This window comes from Pocillopora damicornis, chromosome 12 (assembly GCF_964200805.1).
Source record: "Pocillopora damicornis chromosome 12, jaPocDami1.2, whole genome shotgun sequence".
NCBI classification, from domain to species: domain Eukaryota; kingdom Metazoa; phylum Cnidaria; class Anthozoa; order Scleractinia; family Pocilloporidae; genus Pocillopora; species Pocillopora damicornis.
The window spans coordinates 1013464-1034126 of record NC_142681.1 but is presented as its reverse complement, the minus strand read 5'-3'; the positions used below and the strand labels follow the sequence as shown (position 1 = coordinate 1034126).

Sequence of the window (20663 nt, the reverse complement as noted above, 5' to 3'; positions counted from 1 at the left end):
GACCTTGTGTACCGACTAAGTAAATTGCATTTGATTTTTGGGTCCTATTTCTCGGTTTCACGCGTCCTCAGGGTGCTTCCTTCCTTCCTCAGGTTTTTTTCAGGGTAAGAGGTTATTGTGATTCATTCTGATTGGTGGATTTGGCAGAGTGGACTTAGTACGATTGTCTGCTTCAAGTGCTCGATTACAGTCAACTGTCTAATTCCTCTGTCTGGTGACAGCTGTTCAGAATGATTAGCCAAAAATACAGCAGCTAATGCACCAATCACAATTGAGGAAATGACTATAATCATGCTCGTGATTGACAGATAGGATTCTGTTAATCACTCGCGTGATTACGAACTCAATTGGACTCCACTCCGTCCTATTACTATTATAACCCAATTAAAATACTAAGAGGGTTGTTGGGAAGGGGGTGGGGTGGAACACAATGATATGTAGCAACATCTTGGGTGTTTTAAAGCTAGAGAAAAAGGGATAAGGTGTAAATGAGTAAGCCACTTAGCTGACGTACAAGATCCCTTTCCCCGCAATGCTGGTTATCAAGAGAGACGTTACTTGATTGGAGTAGTCACGTCCGCAAAGACACGCATTAAAATTAGACTAACTTCTGGATAGTTGAACTTATTCCATGAAAGGAATAAATTTAATCTTAACGATGTTCCCAAATGTTACATACTTTAAAGTATAATAATCTTCATTTCGATTTGTTGACAATATACATAAATTATGTATTTATATATAAAATTCATAATATGTAATGATAATTTGACAATTCTGTTGAACAAATTTTGACATTATTTTCTTTCAAAATTGCAATAAAATTCTAACATTGACTATTCACGCGTGCAAAAAGAAAAGCTAAACAAATCAGTTTCTGGATCACGATACCAAAAAATCTCGCTTGTGCTTTTCAAACTACATTACCAAATAACTAAACATAACAAACCGCAGGGTACTTTGCTATTATTTGCGTTTAAAAAAAAGCTGTACAGATTTCTAGTTAACTATATTTTTTGGTTATACAAACACTTCCGAAAATCCCACATGGCAACAGACGCAAGGAGAGTGAGTAAAATAACAATATCTGCCACTTTCACTACGCTTCCGGTGGAGAAATGTAGCTCCTAGGAATAATTCCCAAGGCAGAAGTATTTTAATTATAGAAGCTTCGAAATTATTTCTTGTAGCAGTCCATACTATTTAAAGGAAATGTACAAGAAAGTTTGGGACCATATAAATGAAAAGCGATAACCACTATTATACTGTACAATGTAGCTTCCATGTATAGAAGTCCAAGGATAAAACACTTATGTATGCATAGGAAGTCGATAGTCAGTGAGAATTACTCTCATGCGATACTCGTTGTGGATCAATGGAAGTATCTTAGCAACTGCCCACCTACCCTTCCCTTAACTTGCTATCAGTGGACTGTTATTGGGTTAGGGAAGGGGTGGGTGCGCAGTTGATCAGATACTGACGTTGATCTCTCTTTGTAATGCTATGCAAGAAAGTGATCACGAGGGCAAGAAACCGTCTTACAAGATAGATCTTTTAGAGAGTGACTGGGCGGTGAAATTCTTTACGAGGGAACACGAATCCAAACTATGAAAAAATTCAAACATGGTATGTGCTTGCAGCATAAAATGAGCGTTTAAAATAGGAAAGATCACCCTTCCCTTTGCCACCATTCCAAATGATACATATTTTAACGTTACATGACTCATGTATGTATTCAATTTCTCTTCATTTGTTTACAAAGAAATAAAGAAACTCCAATGAGTGCCAGAACAAAGCAGCAGAGAGTCAGTCCATCGACTAGAGATGTCCCAGGTCTAGCGCGTGATGAAGGTTGATTAAGTCTGTGTGAGTACCGATTCGCCAGAAAGGGAATCCCATCTGCAATACAAGAATACCACTTCATGCTAAGCTATACAGGACGTATTTAGAAATTTTCTGAATATCTTTCAGCGTAATTTCAGAGTGTCGTTGGAACACCTTGAATAATTTGTGGAAGAAATTTTCGCAAAGAAGGCAGAATGGAAAGATAAATTCCACACAACTAATTATCGGTATGAGAAGCTTCAATGATAGAAAGCTATGATTTATATCATGATAGCTACAAAGTCAAGCATTTGCGAGCGCAATAAGTAAAACTTAAGTTTCAGTACTTCGGTCGAGTATGATACAACTGATATTTGCAAACTGGATAAGGAATGAAATACCACAGCAAGGTTCCAAGAGTTAAATACAGTCCGATTGAATGTCGTTCAAACAAGCCAATTCAACACATGGAGCCATAAGGAACTCGACGTTAAAACACGCAAACTGCTTCACGCGCGGGGAAACGTTAGTGCCTTAGTCCGGATTGGCCTCTCTATTGGGTATCTGATTCACTGAAAGGGTTGCGAAATTTTTTCTAGAGCGATCATAAAAAAAATCTAAAGCAAAACAAACTTACATTACTTCGGACAATCAATTTTAAGACGGCGTTAATGACATTACACTACACGTGATTACCTGTTTGCTGGCCATTTCTTCATCTCTCCCATCTCCTACAACAACATATGTACACTTCTTTCCAAATCGATTTGAGATTCTTTCAAAGCAGGTTTCTTTTCCTGTCAAATAAAAGATCTGATTGCAACTCTCCCTTCAAGGTGCTATAAATTTTCCTTACGAAGTAGTCAAGTTAATTTGGCGCTTCAAAGAGATAATAGTTATATCGATTCTCATCAGCTGTTTCCTAACAAATGTGTTGAAATTGTTGCAAGAAGTTACATTTTCATTAATATTTGTAATCCAAGGGGAATCGACCCCATGGTTACGGTTTTGTGACAAGTTTTAGAAGAACATTACTCTCATGAGATTATTCTAACCAAATACACAAACCGAAAAAATACTTTTCTACCAAAAAATCAGTTTCTGGTTAACCTTTTTATTGACCAATAAAGTTAAAATAGTCAATTATGTTATTTTACATTTGACAAACTGATTGTCAGTCTCTTTCAAATAAAATCCACTTACCAACTTTAGTCGCGCTATAAATATTTTCGAGAGGAAAAATACCACCCAGTCCATAGAGAAGACACTTGGCAAGAGCAGGAACAAGTTGTGTGGTAGTAACCATGACATTTAAACAATTTGACCTGTTTAGGAAAGAGTAAACAGATAGGCATTTTGTAATCTAGATACAAAGACAAAGCAAGCCTCAACATGGCAAAGTATAAAAATACAGCCTCAGGCACTTTTGAACAACTCATTCAAACATTTTACTCTGCGACTCATTGATCGTAATGCTTTAAATGACATGATCAGGCACGTTAAGAATACCTTGTGATTACCTGGAATGGATGAGTGTTAATGCTTTCAGAGCAAGTGTCAGCCATGAATCTGTTGTCGCCTCTAACTCCATGCGCAGCTGAAGCCATGTTTCTCTTTTCGCTGGACCAAGAAGACCTTCAAAGACACAACACAAAAATAAATTTGAAGTCAAAATTGGAATTGCCACTGGGCTAGTTTTTAAAATATTCCAAAGAAGTCCAAGATTAAACAGTGCCCTCTTTCAGTTTTGGAACCATTCAGAGTGTCTGAATTCTGTCCTTATGTTTAAACTTTGTTTGATATCCAATAAATTTGAACATTACAAATAATAGTGAAGTTTTTTTGATGATAAAAGGGATAAGTTTCTAGAGAAACTGTGGTGCAAGTCAGTCGGAGAGTTTAACAAGGTCATTTAGTATTACCAATGTAACAAATTGGCCACTGATAAGAGTTTCACAGCTGATGTTACAAGCATGAGCCCTTCATCAGAGCTGCTATAATACCAAATTACCCTTTTAGGATGATAGTTTAGTTTGGACTAATTGAAACCAAATGTCATGACACACTAAAGTTTTGTAATCATTCCATAGGGGATTTCAGACAAACTGGCCCAAGAAATGAGAACACTTCTCTGCTTTTCCACGTTTGTCTATTGTGGACAAAGCTGGTTCCAACCACCTGCTGGGTTGCAAATCACCTCAACTACTCTAAGTTTCTTAAACCCTTTCACTCCCATGAGTGACCAAAACAGAATTTCTCCATAAAACATCAACACAATATCTCTTAGATAAGTGATGAGGATAAAGAAAAAACATCAATTAGGAGATTATCTATTAGTTCAATACCAAATTATCAGAGCTAACATTGCAACAGTTATGGCAGACAGAAGGGATAATTACTAATGAGATCTTGAGAACAATAAAGAACTTTGTGGTAAACAAACCATCCCCTACCTCCCACGTTATTCCTGTAGCTGTTGTAAATCTCCTTGATACGTCGGTACCTGTATGCCAGCTTCCTCATCCAGTCTACCCCACCTCGAACACCAGTTGCCAGACAAAGATTGGCTGATGTGGCTGCAGCATGAAATCCATCTCCCTCAAAATTGTAGGTACTGCACACAGGCAAAGATGTTCTGGAGTGAATGTCATTAGAATACTAAATACAATCTACAATGCCAAGGCATCAACACAAGAGAGACTCACCTTAAATCTAGTCCATTGTCATCAGCTGCAACATCGTCAATATGTACTTGATCACAATCCTACAACACATGGTTGTCAGTTAGCTACAATATGGATTTCTGCATTTGTAACAAAACTAGTGATTTTCCCAGTAAAAAATATTGAGGTCAATTTACATTAGTATTGATTGAAGATAACATGATAATTCCCTGATTTCAGCTGATTTTATGGCTTCTTACCTCTAAGTCATTAAAAAATAAGTGTGTATCAGCCAAGTTGAAAATCATTTCTTCCATTCGAAGGCCTAATGACACTGAATTAGGAGCATCCTAAAGGAATAAAATTTAACGATACATGTTAGGGCATGTTGCAACTCAGAATATAAATGACGCATACAACAATATTTTTAAACACTTACTCTCACAGAGTTCTCGACAGTATTAACTGCTTTCAGTCTTCACTCCTCCATCTAACTTACCTTGCCAAACTTTGATGCAAAGGCTCCCGTTAAGAGTGAATGGAAAATAATAATTGTTTCATCAAGATCCCAGATAAAGATCCGCTATGAAGTAATGATAAAAACTAGTCAATCAAATGGAACAATGAGTCAATGATTGTGTGATCAGATCTGTCCAGCTTCTCAGACTTTCACTTGAAGGGACACAGGGTTTAAAAGATTAGCATCATTGTCACAGACATCTAACCATGACAAAAATTTAATTGTTAGAAATAAATAATTATGGACAAACACTTTTGAGAGATCACCCAAGCAAGTAGTGACCACCTAGGCACCTTCAGGACCAAAACCTGGCTTACAGCAATTGCCAACAAGACCAATAACATGAGCATACCTCAATGTTATGGTCAATCTCTGGGGGAGGACCTGATGTTGATCTCCTTCCCCTGCCACCTCCTCTGCCTCTTCCACCTCTTCCCCCTCGACCACGCCCTCTGTTTGCTCCCTGGACTAACAATCCAGGGGAGCCAGCCCCTGAATCCACAAGGACCTGTACTCCATCCTGTCCACCAGGCATCCCTATGCTTGCCGACACCATACCCACACTATTAATAAGAGGAGTGTCTGCTCCAGATCCAGTTCCTGGTGAGCGAGGAGGACTGGGTGAGGATGGAAGATTTGGTGAATACTGAATGGTTGCATTTCCTGCGGATGAAAGCAGTTTGTGATTACTACAAAATAATCTGACACAATCTCAATGCTAATATTGTTGTTCCCCTTTTAGCCAAGTCCCATGTTGGTGTCAGACCAAACAAAGCATTGAATATCAGTGAAACATGCATCAGGTGCCTAACCACAAGACTCCTCCAACTCATCCTGGTGGCCATTTAACCCTTTTTCTCCATTGAGTGACCAAGACAGAATTTCTCTTTTCAATATCAAAACAATATCAAGTAGAGAAGCAATGAGAATAAAGGATATCAATTAGGGGATTATTAGTTGATCCAGTATCAAATTCTCTGAACTAATATCACAAGAATTATATGGCAGACAATAAGGAGTCTTGGGAGTTAAAGGGTTAAGTAAAACAATTGCCAAAGTCCCCAAGCTTCCTTCCTCTTCCTCCCCTTATTCAAACATGAAGCTAAAATGAGCTTGTATCCAACCCTCTGCAATTGATGAAACCTTCACTAGGCAAACAGCCCCTAGAGGGCAGACACTAATGAAAGTTTCACAGATCAACCCCTCTACAGGTTTCACTGTTCACTAGTGTGGCTGGCGTATTAAATCCTCTGTCTTGAGCCTTCATCTTTTAGCATACACTATGTTTTGATGGCTTGCAAAAAGGAAGAGCATCAAAAATATTTTGAGATCTTCATGCCATGAGAGTAGTATTTGCACCTTCTTGTGTTACAGCAGCCAAACATCTCTGGGTCCATGACAAGACCAGGTATGAAGTTCAATGATAATTTTCTTTTTCCATGAACATTACATATCCACCATCTTGTGAATGTTTTGAGCTGCCAATGACTACACCCTTAATTTAACAGCAAGTGGGATGGTTACGAGGGCAAAATTCAAAACTTAACATGCATTTGGTTTTACTTTTGCATTGGGTTGTTATTTTTTGGTCGTCCTTTTTTTTTTAACTCTCACATATTCTGATATATTCACATAAAGATATAGTGGTACAAACACTTCCAAAATTTTACTTATTTAATCCACAAAACAAGCTTTCCTGGTTTCCTTTTCGTAGAAATTTCACATGTCACTCCTTTCAAAGATGGCAGGAAATTCTTCACTCTGCATTATCTATTTCTTTCATTGTAAAAATGACAAAAAAAATTATTTTGTTTCTGTTTAATCTTTTATAAAAATAGAGCCTAATGAAAATAACTGCTGCAAAATATTACTTAACACTGCCTTTTAGTTCAGTCAGCTTAATTTTACCTAACTTGCAGGAACATCTTTAGTCAATATTTTTTAAACTATGTCACACACCTTAGTGTGAAGGATTAAGTACATTGAGTAAAGAGCAAAAATGCTTGAAAGCTTGAAAGAACTTTGCATGATTTGTTTTAAAATGTGTGGGTGTACATAGACTCTGATGTATGGTAAAGCTTTTAGCAAACTTAATAGCCGAGCACAGCTTTCAACAAATTAATACATTCAAATTCTAAGTGCTTATCCTTCCACATAATTCAAATAAAGATAAAATTCATTTCCTTTACTCTGCGTGCTTCCTACCCGATTTAAACAAAAACAAGCACCAAAATTGAGATGGAGATACATCTGTGTACATGTGTAGTTTAAGTAAAGTTGTTATTCCATTGTGATTTTGATCAGCCTCATCCCATTCACTTAATGTTACCAACAGCTGTATACTTAAAACAAATAAACTCTTTCCTGTTTCTGTCTTCTTTGGCACAATGAAAAATAAAAGGAAAAAATTTTCTACTAATCAAGATCCTGTTACAGATAGAATCCAAATATGGGGTTACCTTCAAAGTTATAGAAGAAACAAGCACATAGTCATTTCAGTCTCAGTAAGCAGATGTACATAAAATATATTCATATCAGATGCAACATATGTGCTACTAATGGCTTCTCTGCCACTCCAGGAGACTTAATTTGATTCATTAGAATTTTAAGTAAACATTTGTACCATTAAATGGATTTCTGTTTAAACAAACCCTCTCATTAAAAAACACGTGTCAAGACAGAAAGGAAAAAAAAGAAACAACTCTCCAAACCCATTAAGATGTTGTCTTTTCTTGCAATAAACCAAAAATATTACTGCAAGTTGATTACGCTTAAAGGTCTTAGAGACCAAACTTAAATTTCAAAGGGGATTACAAGTAATAAGAAGTGGACAATTTACAAAGAAGACAAAACCTATTAACCATAAAATATACAAAAATTGACCTCCTTCACAATATTGGACAATCCCGCAAAACATTCAAGAGTAGTACAGGAGTAGAGTAGTCACAAACCATCAGATGTCTAAAATTTTATGAAAACTTGTCAAAACAAAAACTGACATATTCACAAGAAGAATAAAAGACATTTTCTGTAGATTGCATTTATGTGGAGTTCATTTCTAATGGAGGCTAATTTAAAGGAAAAATGATATTTGTTTAAAAAAACAAAACTCAACAACAAAACACTTCATAAAAAAAATTATAAAGAATCTAAAACTGGAAAATGTTTTTCTAACCTATTGAAAACAAGATACCACAACATCATACTAAAAGAAAGACCAAACATATTTTTGCAGATGTCCATCTTGCAGATGCTGTTGTTTTTTCCAAAAGCAAATACCTAATGATATTACATCCAACTTTACTTAAAAAACAACTAACAAAAATTAAGTAATTAATGATCTAATCTGAAAATGGTAAGTGTTCTCCTATAGAATTTGCAGTTGTTTAAGATAACAAAGAAATAACCCACTGCATTAAAACTAAACCCTGGTATAAGGAGTCACAATCCTGTTTTCTTTTAAAATAATTAACCCCAACAATTTTGTTGACACAGTCAAGAACAGTAGCAGAAGGGTTTTTTGAAAAGATATAGAGTAAAGCACTGCCTGGGTAGCAGTGCTAGAAACAGTGCATTTGATTGCATGGATTAAATAGGAATTTTTGTTATTGTTGTGAGGGATAAAGCACGTCTTACGTTTGCAAGGAAGGACAAGAGTGTCCATTAAGAACCATGTCAAATCACAGTACAAAGTTTTTAACTTGGTCAACTGTAATTTGAGTTTGCCTCCTCCTTATATACCTGTTTATGATAATATCTCTGATTCCCTTAAGTTGAAGGGAATCAGATTGTTCTTCCAAGCCCCACTTTAGCTTATGGCTTTCAGTAACTCTTACACTTTAAGTACAAAGAACTGCTATTCACAAGTTAGTTCATCAGTGTTAGCTGGGAGATAGGTTTATCTGTAACAACTACAAAATTGTTTCAAACAAGCTATCAAACAGTTTGCAGATTTTGCAAAATTTAGTCTAAATTTGTCAAGAGGGAAATAAGTTTCACAGCCTGCCTCAAAGTCCTCCACCTGAGTCTTCTAAATTTCCAACTGATTTCTTCCTGTGATACTCACTGACTCTCACGTAAAATTTGTTTAAGGTTTCCTTCCCATTAGAATGGCAATTTCAAACAACCTCAGGGATACAATACATAACATCATTTCCTTCCTTTCACACAGGAGAGAGGCTAAATAAAACACATGTGCACGTATATAGTACAAAGAGGCCAAACTAGCACTAGACACAAGCCATCAAGGGTTCATACTAAAAAGCTGATAGGGCAAAATCCTTATGAGGAAAGGAATTGGTTTGAATTAACAGAAGTTTATTATCTCTTTAGCAAAGCTTGGGTGTTGCACTGGGTGATGAAAACGACTAATGGTTTAAATCACCTAGAGTTAAGAAAAGTAATAATGAATTGCAAAATCAGAACAAAAAAGAAAATTGATAAATATATAACTAATACAACAGTCAAAGTACCTGTACTTGTAGTGTGCGTCCTTTCTCCATTGGTTGTGACACCTTGAGAAGCCTGTCCAGCAACAAGCTGAGTAAGTTGATAACCGCTGCTTTGACCAGCGACAGCATTAGGCGGCGGTGTACTATTCATTGGTGTAATGTATTGTGACGGAGCATAAGCTGGGGGAGGAGCATTCAAGTAGTTGTATGGATAAGTTTGCTGATTACTTGTAGTGTAGCCATATTGAAAAGAACCTTGGTCAGACTGTTGGACAGTATATGCTGTGGTACTAGAAGTTGGGGTTCCTGTTGAAGCTACATAAGCTGTCCCATAAGGTGCTTGATATTGATTAGTATACACAGCCTGACCAGGTTGAATGATTGCAGGGTATGTAACAGTTCCATAAGGATTACCATAAGTTCCTGCTGGTTGACGAAGAGTTGATATATCTGGGATGTTGCCCCCAGGGGCTTTCCCTTGAGAGGTATTGCGAGAATCAACAGAAGTCTTTCCTGTTGCATTCACAGCAGGGTATCTTACAGTCTGTACCATGGGGTAGCCACCTTGAGGTGCTGCCTGTGGATACACATACCCAGCAACTTGCGTTATTCCCGTTCCTTGTATTACACCCCCCGTTGTCTTATACTGCTGAATACCCTGCTGGGGTGCTGGGACAATGTGAGGATAAGGCCGCTGGCCATAGTAAGCAGCAGTATTTGCGGCGTACTGCCCAGAGAGCTGTTGATACTGGCCAGAGCTGTCAGTTACGCCAGATGCAATGGCCTGATTCCCAAAGTTGCATCCATCTAAATTTGTCATGGTGGAAGCACCATCAGATGAGGGGTAGCTGAGTGTTGCCGTTGAAACTGGTGCAACAACATTAGGAGCTCCAACATCAAGATCAGCAGTAGTTACAGTAATTGTGGCTTCATTGACATCCCAAGACGACTCATTCTTGTCAGCATTTTGATTGGCATTAACTGCCTTTCCATCTCTTGATGAACCATTGACAGGCTGTTGCGAGGGTGATCCATTATTGCTGGACTCATCACTAAGGAAGAGATAATAAAACATGAGAGGAGGATACTTCCCTGAGTTTTCAATACTCTTAACCTGACTACTAATTCTTTCTCACAACTTATGTCACAGAGCCTGAATCAACCAAAGAATTCTCTTGAGAAACATATCTATGTTGTTACAAACATATAATAAATATGTCATTAGAACAACTTTGCCCACTAACAGTCTTATTTACCATACAGAAAAAAGTCACCTGTCTTTTTCGTTGTCACCATTCTCTTGTCTGGGCCTTTTAGCCTAGGAAAAAATATGTCAAGTCAGTATGTTACTATTGTGCATTTATCACTTCAACATTTAGTCAAAATAATTGTGAACAATTAGTTGGGAAATCAAGGGTGCTGATCAAAATTAACAGAACTTAACCTTTTTGTAGTCACTATAAACAAATGCTCTTGCAGCTACTGTACAAGCTTACACCCCAACCTTACAATAAAGCTTTGCTTAATTATGTTTGAGAAAAATCTGTACTGATGCCAGTTGGCTGCAGATTGGTCTGTGGGACAGATCTTCAAATGCAATTACAGTTTTAAATCTTGATCCTATTATACTTCTTAATGTTAATATGAAGAACATAACATTAACAGACTGATAAAATGTTTTCATCTCTCACTGACAACTTACTGGTATTGCTTCAAGGGAAGCACTCGGCTCTGACTGCACTTGATCGGTTGCCATCCCCTGCAGCACATTAATATATTCTTTAAGTAAAAATACAGCAATAAAAAAAAACAACAACAATAAAAACCACCACTGGAAGGTGGAATGATTCATTAAGACTTCCTTAACAAAATAAAGCCATCCTCCTTAAGAAAAGATGTCAATATAAAGTCAAGAGAAACAAAACAAAGAGGTCCAAGTTGGCTTTGAGAGGAGGGGGAGGGTGGGGGAAGAATTACTTAGCCTATTTAAGTCAAGCCCTTGAGACATACAAATGAAGGAGTAAAGCTTGGATATGTCTAAGGGGCTGTTTGATTTTGTGTATCAGCAGGCTTACATTCACTCAGTGAGAAAGACCAGGAAATGGAGAGCATCAAGTATGAAATGAGATTTATCCCAGAAGATTCTTCAGATTAACGCATTCTTGTGCAAACCAATGTTACAAGCTTTCTAAGCTGAAGACTTAACCAGAGAATTATATTACAGAGGTGGTGGGGGTCAAGTGCATCCCTAGACCCCCTTGCCTCACCTCAACATGTACCCATGAAGTGGCTTAATCTTTGTTTTGGTTGAACTCTGAACTCATCAAGGTAATGTAGATCATCATAATTCTCATCCATTGGAAAATTAAGGAACAAGATATTGCTGGGGTACCAAAGACTGCAACACCACCAAATGTTGATGATTTTGAGTGTTACAAAATCTTTTATCTTTTATTGGCTGACATGATTGTCCAATGAGTATGTTAGCAATTGGTGTAACCAAGGCTATGATTCTCATAATTTCTCTGCCATCTTCTTGAATTCATAGAGACTTTGCTTGATATGCTGGCACATTAGAGCAACCCCTGAGTGTACTCAGTAAAGAAAGTCCTTGATAAACTAGAACTCAACAGTTACTAAACAGTTCACCTCTTGGCCAAATTGGATTGTTAGGTGTCTTGGTGTAGGTTAGCTGTTTACAAGAAACTTTTGTTGTCAATCAGGAACCATAACACCACGACATTAAGGAAAACATTTTTTTTTGCTAACAGTAAACTTCTGAGTTACAGAAATGTGAAATGACCAAGCAGTTATCAAAATACAAATAGAAGCTGCTAAGCAGGTGTGAGGGATGAATTAAGGTGTTCAAAAAGGGCATTTGAGGAAAAAAATGCTCAAGATTTTGATGCAAATTATGTCAAAATCAGTTGCCATAGCAACATCAAAATCGTACTTCACTGTCTTTTACATGAGGGATTTTAAAAAAAGAAAAGTCACGAGTGCCCTTTACCAACAGACCTGCAATTCAACATGTCTAATATTATAATAGTTATAGAATGGAATTAAAATCATATGTAACCTTTACCATTTTTTTACAATATATTTTAAGCTATTTAACATTTATGTTGAAGTTGTTACCAATGAAACCTCTTTCACATTACAAGGCCACGTCATTCCTCTGAATTTACTTACGTATCATTTTTTATCTTCAACTTTGTTTCACTTTAAAAAACACTATCATGACAAGTTATTAATTTAAGAAAATATTTTAATAGCTTAAATTTTTTACATAGTTATACCTTGGATCGCACTGATGGGAAATACATGTATCTTGGAGGGCAAAGAAACATTTGGCCTTTCAGCTACTTCTCCTCTGCAGTTAACTTGAAGGAATAAAACTGGGTTAATTATAATTAATATCAACCAGACATGCAAGTCACAATCATTACATTAAACTTTCAACAAAATGATAATTATGGTAACTTTAAAATAATCATATTCAGTGACACCTGTTGAACTCTCCTTGATGTCCTCTGAGTACAAGGACTGTTAAACTGTACTTGGCTAAAAATGAAACTGAGAGTTCTCTTTGTGCCATTCCCAGAACATAGGTTTCACATTACAAAAGCTTTTAAGTTTGGTGTCCACTTTCACTTCCATTGTCATGTGTGCATTGAATACAGGTTCTTTTTTATCATTTAACTTTGTGGGAGAAGTTTGCTATATATAAAGTCCATGTGAAATAGATCTAACCCACAAAACAACTTATGAATGCCTATAATCAGTTGCTAATGTTTAATGCTAACTGTACCTCTGAAAATTAACTCACATTAAACAATTCTGTAACTGCTCAAAGATCACAAACATTGAATGCTTTACAAGAACTATTATTGTTATCATTCTTTAGTAGTACAGCTAAGCAACACATCAAGCAATGTCTGAGCAGATTAAACATTTGTTCCTTTCTCAAGGATTTAATGCTCTTTTCAAAATTTACTGTCTGTCTTAAGATTCTGAAAAGTACTTTTCTTATTGTTGTCAGATACATTGACATCTGTGTTATGATAGAGATCAACTGCTTCATGTTAGTGCCATTCAAGTATTATTTTAAAAATTGGACTGGTTAAGCCTTTCTTCTATGGGAAATTTACCACTTAAATGGTTTTATTTTCCCATTTAGAGTTTTGAGATAGTACATCAAAAGACTCATCATTAACCTCTCTCCCTGTCCTTAACTTTTCCCTTTCCCTCAACAAAATATACATAATAAAAACAAGAGGAAAATTAAAATGCCATGATGATGCTCTGCAAATTATTTCATTGAGGTAATGTTGTTGGTTTGGGAAATGTAGCATTCCAGTTTCAAAAAACTTATTTCAATGATCTTTTTTCTCAAAAAGATCACTCCTCTCTCTCTTTCAAAAGAGCCCTCTGCACAGCTGACCACTCTCCAAATAAGTAACCTCCCAAGGAGCTCAATAGAGCATGTATGATACTTCAATTGATACTTATTTTCTTTCAGCAGAGGAGGTTGTTTAAATGTAAGCTATCTGGTACTAAGACTTGTTTTCAGGCGTACATCTTTCTCAACATGAAATGTCAATCTCCTTAACCCTGATTTGATGCATTTTTGTCAGAAACAAAATCAGAATCTAGTGACAACTAAAATTTTTAAACATAACTAAAACCACATGAAGGCCTATTGGGGTGAACATGGAAAATCAAGCTTTCTTGAAACAAATCAACACTGAGATGGTGATTCATTTGGAAAACATAAATGGAAAAGTTCTGAAATAACACCACAAATTTAGTAATTAATTTTAACTTTGCAAAAAGGCTTTCAGGTAATATTAGTCATACATGTAAGTTGTCAATAATTCAATGTTACTAAACTTTGTTTCCTATATTGATTTTAAAGGTACAATGCATTTCATCTAACTCGCCTTAAACAATGATTAATTGTAACAGGAAAGACTGCACTCATATGCTAATCACGTAATACTGAACCATTCACTAAAAATCGACAGAGCTACAAAGTTTTACCTTGTTTCACTATAAAATTTAGAAACAAGATAAAATAAATCTGTTTTTTTGTAACTACAAAACAAATTTAAGACTGCACCAAAGCTAACATAGTTTTATATTTTTTTTTTCATTTCTTGTTTACATGAAGCAAGCCAAAAAACCAACAGAAACACTGCCATCATTTAAATAACAGCTGAGTTGTCCAATGTGAGTAAATACCCAATAAAGAAAGCTCTCTCGTCAAATTAAAAGGAAAATCTTCAATGTACTTGATGTGCTCTCTTTTTTCTTAACTAATTCTCTATCACTTGCTAGTAAATCTCCTCAGTAATGACACAAATTAAACACTTTTCTCCTGGGATGATGAAAGAAATTTTGGCCAGGGCAACAGTTAATTCATTTGATGACAAAAGGCGAAAACAAATATTATTCAGAAGTCAGGTGTTGTGGCTGAGCAAACTTTTTTTCTGTAGGACTGTTCAGTGAATAAATCTTATGACTTCCCAAGAACTTGATTAAAAACAAAATTATAAACACCCCTTTGACAGCATACACAAAATCTGTTCTTTTAAACTAATGTTTGCCTAATCAAGATGCATCCTAAAGTCAAAATGTCAAAAAAAAAAAAAACGTCTCACATATATAAATTTGAAGTTCCTTTAGCAGCTTGTTGCATACAATGAAAGAAACAACACAATTTATTTTTTAACAAATTTACTGAGCATTGAAATTTTCAGACTCAAATGTAATGCAAATGCTTTCCCAAAAAGAAACATACGTTTTAAGAGAACTATAATGTATTTCGCTTTTTAATACAAAAAAGGAAGAGAGAAAGACCGCATCACCGTGTAAAAGCGAATTTTTAAGACAAAAAGTCAACGACAAGAAAGGTGCCCGTTGAATATATCAAAGAGAGCTGCAAAAAAAATAGGGCGGATTAAAATGTTGCAATTAAAGAGCTTAGGCGAATATCAAAACCGCTCGGGGATTTTCTTGTGAAACTGTAATACACAAGATAAACATCGCTAGATGAAAATAAACTTGTGTGTTTTCTTGTGAGGAGAAATCCACTTTGTTGATGTTAGGCACGACGAAACTACAGACAATAACTAGAAAGCGAAATAATTAACTCATGCTGCGGAAAATAATCGTGGATTCTCTCTTGTTCTCTTTGGTTTAATTCTTTAAGGCTTAAAAAAAGAAACCTTTCAATTAAGAACAATATGAACGGCGTGAATAATTGTTCTGGTTTTGTATAAAAAAGTCCTCTACTAATTTCATGGCAATTACCTTTGTCTGAGACAGGATGTGGAACTTAACTACAATATTCGAATTATTTTCGAAGATTGATCCAAACGGGTTTAAACTTTAGTTGTCACAGTACTTTTCGATAACAGCAATTTAGTGGTATTCTATCCATCTATATGATCTGGCTGGATACGGAATGCGTGAGATTCGTGTAAATTTTAAAATAAATTGCTATGTCGGTTTCCCGCGATCTTCGCTAACATCTTTTTGTCGCAAAGGAGACGTCAAACTAAGGAGACGCACATCTGATTAAACATAGAAGAAAATTACATAAAAAATGCCAAATTTGCCGAAAAGTGTTGGATGTTTGTGAGGCTAACGAAATGAAAAACCACAAACCTGAACGCGCGAATAAAAATGCGGTTCCCCGTTTCGAAACTTTTGATTAAAAGTTCTTTTGAATTTTTCGCTATCTTTCTCGCTAACTAATGCTGACTATAAACAAAAGAGTTTTAAGACAACAGCATCTCACTGGTAAAAACAGACTTGATGATGAAACACGTGTATTGTTGTTGTATGAATGGACCGTAAGTTATCATTCAGGCAAGTTTACAATGCTCACTCACAACCACAAAAGGAAATTAACTAAAATTGCTCCGATTAAACGCCATAAACTCATCTGAATAGGGGGAAATACCTAGATTATGGTACTGAGATCTACGCGCAAATCCAATGAATGGCATTTAAAATAAACCGGTCAGTTGCCAGCGTGAATATATTGATTCAGGTTTAATTCAGCCCGTATAGCTAGCCGCAAACACTTTGCAAACGCAAACGTCATCTACAATCGAAATTCACTCAAGCATTCAACGGGCTTCCTCCTTCCCCTCCAGAGAGAGCTCCTATCACAAACGAAGGATCTCGGTCAAAACCTCTGCATCTCTACGAAAGGAAAGATTAAAAACACACAAACGCGCTGAAGTACGACGCTATCCTTTCTGCAGGATGAACGCGCTCCTTTAGCTCGAAGGTGTCATTCGAGGTCTTTTCACACGTGTTTCTTAAGTCAAGGCTCAAACGACACCGTATAAAAATAAATAGCATCGACGATCCTTTTATACAGTTACGTTGCGAATGAAGTGCTCAACTTACCTTAATTCACCATTCACCGCTTGCAATCAAAACTCGCGCTTCAACCAGAGGACTCGTCTTACATGGCGTACGTCGATCTAAGCTACGGAGACCTCGCACCCTGCAACAGAGAATGTCCGTAAATTCACGTCATTATCACGCATGGTGCTTGTAATCGGACGAATCAAACCTCCACCCAGCTAAAGCTCACATTTCCGTACCAAGGATGCTATATACAGTCCGTTCAACCTGTGAGAGGAAGGTGGAAAATGCTAAATTGTAATAGGAGAACACCAAACCAACACATCTAGCTAGAAACTCCCTCATCAATTTTCACGAGGGAAGCTGGTCGGCCCGCAACGTCTTATGGGTTGGATCCGGCGGCACTTACTTTGAAGTTTGCTGAAGCAATTAACTTTGACCAATCATGACCTCCCTCAGTCAATTTCTGGCACTGCGATAAGAGCAGCAGGCCTAATTAGTTTAATTACTGTGAATTGGTGACACTCGGAGACAATTGAAAGCATCAAACAAACTAAATTGGGACGTGATGATGTATGTTTTCCTTCGATTTTGGGAGTTTATATTGCACGATCAATGTTCTCAGGGAAATCTCCTGGGAAATGCTCTCTTAGGAAAGATACTCGCAAATTGTTTCTGTATTTTTTTTCAAGGGCGATTATATGAGTGACTTTTTCCAGCATAAAGATTTATTCATCCCGTAGAGTACCGCCTATTTCGCCCTGAGGCGATGAAACAAAACTTCGCTTGTATACAAAAAAATCAATTATGCAATAACACCTTTTGTGATAAAGTAAAGGATAAAAAGATGTTATACTTCTACTAATTTCACACTTAAGTTTTCTTCCGCAGTCACGAAAACAAAAAATTAACTTCGCTCTTCAATCTTGGATCTATCTGCAAGAAGGCGGAAAAATCAATATAAAAGACGCGCGGTAAAAGGCTTAAAACACATGAGTTCACAAGGTCGATTGCTATCTATAAGCTGGCTTCGTACATAAACAAACATTGCCTAGATTGAAGAACTACAGTATTAAGGCCAAACACTTCACCCTATTTGAAAGAGCTGTTATCTTAATTTTATCATCGCCAGACAGCACAATAATCTTTTGCAGGCCTACTATAGCATTTGCCTGCTGGTCTAATGAAACACTTCTCTGAAGTACATCTGCTGGAGCTTGAGCGCGATAAATAATGTGCGCCGCTCTTCAACCCAGATGCAGCGAGACTTTTATTCTATGATCTTCATAGGTTCCATTCGGGTTTTTTACCGCCCGCAAGGCCACAGGAAATACTTAGGCATCCTTTCTGTTTCTCAGACGGCTTGGGAAGCCTGCCAGTGTCTTGGCAAATGCCGCCGAGCGGTGATTGGTCATTCCACAAGTGATTGGCGTGTCATCTGTTGGAGATGAAAGCTGCTTGGAGGATTATGAAATCCCGCATTGACAACCGCTTTCTGTTATGACTTTTTAAGAAGAGGATTTCCGGTTTGCAACCGCAAATTATGCTTTCGATTTGGGGCGGCAAACATCTCGCAAAAACTAAATATTTTTCGTTAATTTTTTTTAACACTCATGAGGAATTTTTGCATTACGACCAGCAGTTTAAAGCAAACAGGTCAGTTGACCGCTTGCGCGCGCAATAAAATAATCATTAAAATGTGCACGATTTTTAGATGTTTCCTTCAGTCCTTAATGTCATAAACGAGAGGCCTATTAATCACCAGGTTAATCACGAATATTAAATAACAAGACCAGTTCATGAGGCCCCTCAGAATTCTACAATCATTTTGAAGGTCAAAAATACACATCTAAGAAAAAGAATTAAGTGTTTACGTCCGTCTTGGTAACATTCATCGAAATGTTTACAAAAGCGGTATTTGTAATGTGTTCTTCAAAACTTAAAAATTTCAGTCATTTTTTAAAAACATCTTTTTTTACTCCAACTCTAATTTATGCCCCTGAACGTACTTTTAAAATCATTCAAAGTTGGAGACGATGGACTACATGATTGCCTTCAGCAGTTGCGTGTTGTGCAAAGACAACAATTCAAACAATACGGGGATAGGAATAATCTCTCAAAGTATCTGTGCGTGCACAGAATTCGAGTTATTTTTAGCCACTCATTTCAAATCTGAAAAAAATTTCCCTTCACGAGAAATTCACATCTGAAATAAGCACTTACTTAAGTTGTAAGAACCTCCATAGGAAGTCACTGATCATTGTTCAGATTCTCTTAACCATGTTTTCAAAACAACATGGTCGGCCAGTGAAGAGGACTTTACTTAATAACTTTTGCCAATTATAACATATATTGGTAAAAACAACAAAGGAAAGCGCGAGTCCTTTTAACGACCTTTATAGTGTTTTCAATTAGCTAAGTCCATTATGAAAATTTTTCAAGCGGCATGGGAAACTGAACAAACAAAGTATTGCTGTATTTAGAATGACGTAACCACATCGCGCAATGCTCCTATCTGCTTCCCAAGAGTTTTCAACTTCCAAGGGACCCTCAGCTTCCCAGATTTCTTCCGCAAAGGAGGAGACACCCAGAGGCTCCCTTCCGTTGTTCCATGAGGGGGAGGGTACGGCTACACGTAGGCTACTGAGCTGTATCATTTACTTTAATTAGGCAACAGACCAAGAAAGTGTCTCTGACTAGTGAACCAAATAACCAACTTGATCCCCACAGATCTTTTTCCAATTAAACCCAATTAATCTCATGTATGCGGTCTCATAAATTCTACCGAACACTATTACCTCATACTCTCATCTGACGTAAGACAAACATTGATTCGTTCTGGTGGTAGTTGCCTTTAGCCTGACTTATAAATATGATCCATTCTGAAGTGGAGTATTCCTCATCACTGAATGAAAGCCACCAGTATCATTATTGCAATTTAGAGCCTCGATGCTAATGTCGGAGTTCAGCCCAGGAAAACGCGCTACGTAAGTCGCTATTTGTTTCGGTTTCGCAGCTGATTGGTTGAGAATGTGGAGCGAGTTTTCTAGTCCAATCATGGAACCTACTGAAAAAAAAAGTCAAAATAACCCTGGATTGCTTTTATTATTTAAAGCGTAAGATCAATATCTTTGAACGGGGCCTAAAAAACTTGGTCGAGAAAAAAGGGGGAATAAAAATAAATTTTTGTTTGACATTTCTTATTAGTCTGAAGCCACTGAAGAAATATTTTTGACTTGTGTGATCAACTTCATGATTTTTGAACAGCAGTCCAAAAATCACTACAGTTGCATTTTTTTGCATACCATTCCCGTGGAGTTTACCAGTTAACCTCGACTTAGTGTATTAGTCTCAGTTCCTCTAATTTAGTTGATATTGAAAATTATCCTGTTTTGTTGATGATACCGCACCTTGAAATACTTCCGCCTTGATTAGCTAACTGCAATTCATAACGTAACCTCTTTCGGTTTCCCCAGTATCATGGCACCCGTGACCACATTGGACAGCTATAGGCTAGATATCTGATACCTAGGTCACATGAACCGCCAATGACATTCGCAACAGTGCCAAAAATGATATTGCTGCGTGAAAAAAAAGAATCCATAGAATACGCCCGCGGAACACAAGGCTATTAATGCTAAAAGGAAAAAAAATCCCCACCTCATATATAACCAGCGGCAGAAATGCTTCAATACAACCCTAACCATGCGCACTAAAAGGTTGTAATTATTCCGCAGAGAAAGGCCCAGAGCACTGACGTCAGCGTTTGTAAAACGTTCCATTTTCAAAATGTTTCACGCCCAAACGAAAACCTTAGAG

General features: G+C 36.9%; 1 protein-coding gene across 12 annotated transcripts; it reads right to left on the bottom strand.

The window, feature by feature from the left end:
* Positions 1-611: 611 nt before the first annotated feature.
* On the bottom strand, positions 612-19769 carry LOC113680156 (uncharacterized). 12 transcript variants are annotated; one of them, XM_089189145.1, is made up of 15 exons: positions 19643-19769; positions 16884-16983; positions 12758-12841; positions 11161-11217; positions 10733-10776; positions 9480-10510; positions 5360-5670; positions 4987-5070; positions 4748-4837; positions 4530-4588; positions 4278-4438; positions 3345-3459; positions 3028-3149; positions 2521-2621; positions 612-1899 (listed from the first exon to the last, which is right to left on the bottom strand). In XM_089189145.1, exons 3-15 carry the CDS (start codon positions 12806-12808, stop codon positions 1819-1821), a joined length of 2307 nt encoding a protein of 768 aa, XP_089045271.1. In that variant the 5' UTR covers positions 12809-12841; positions 16884-16983; positions 19643-19769; the 3' UTR covers positions 612-1818. The 12 variants fall into 12 exon arrangements, with proteins under 12 accessions (XP_089045271.1, XP_089045269.1, XP_027052954.2 ...); XM_089189143.1 differs by having other exon boundaries at positions 4278-4459; positions 19643-19691; XM_027197153.2 differs by lacking the exon at positions 19643-19769 and adding an exon at positions 17084-17219 and having other exon boundaries at positions 4278-4459.
* Positions 19770-20663: the final 894 nt, after the last annotated feature.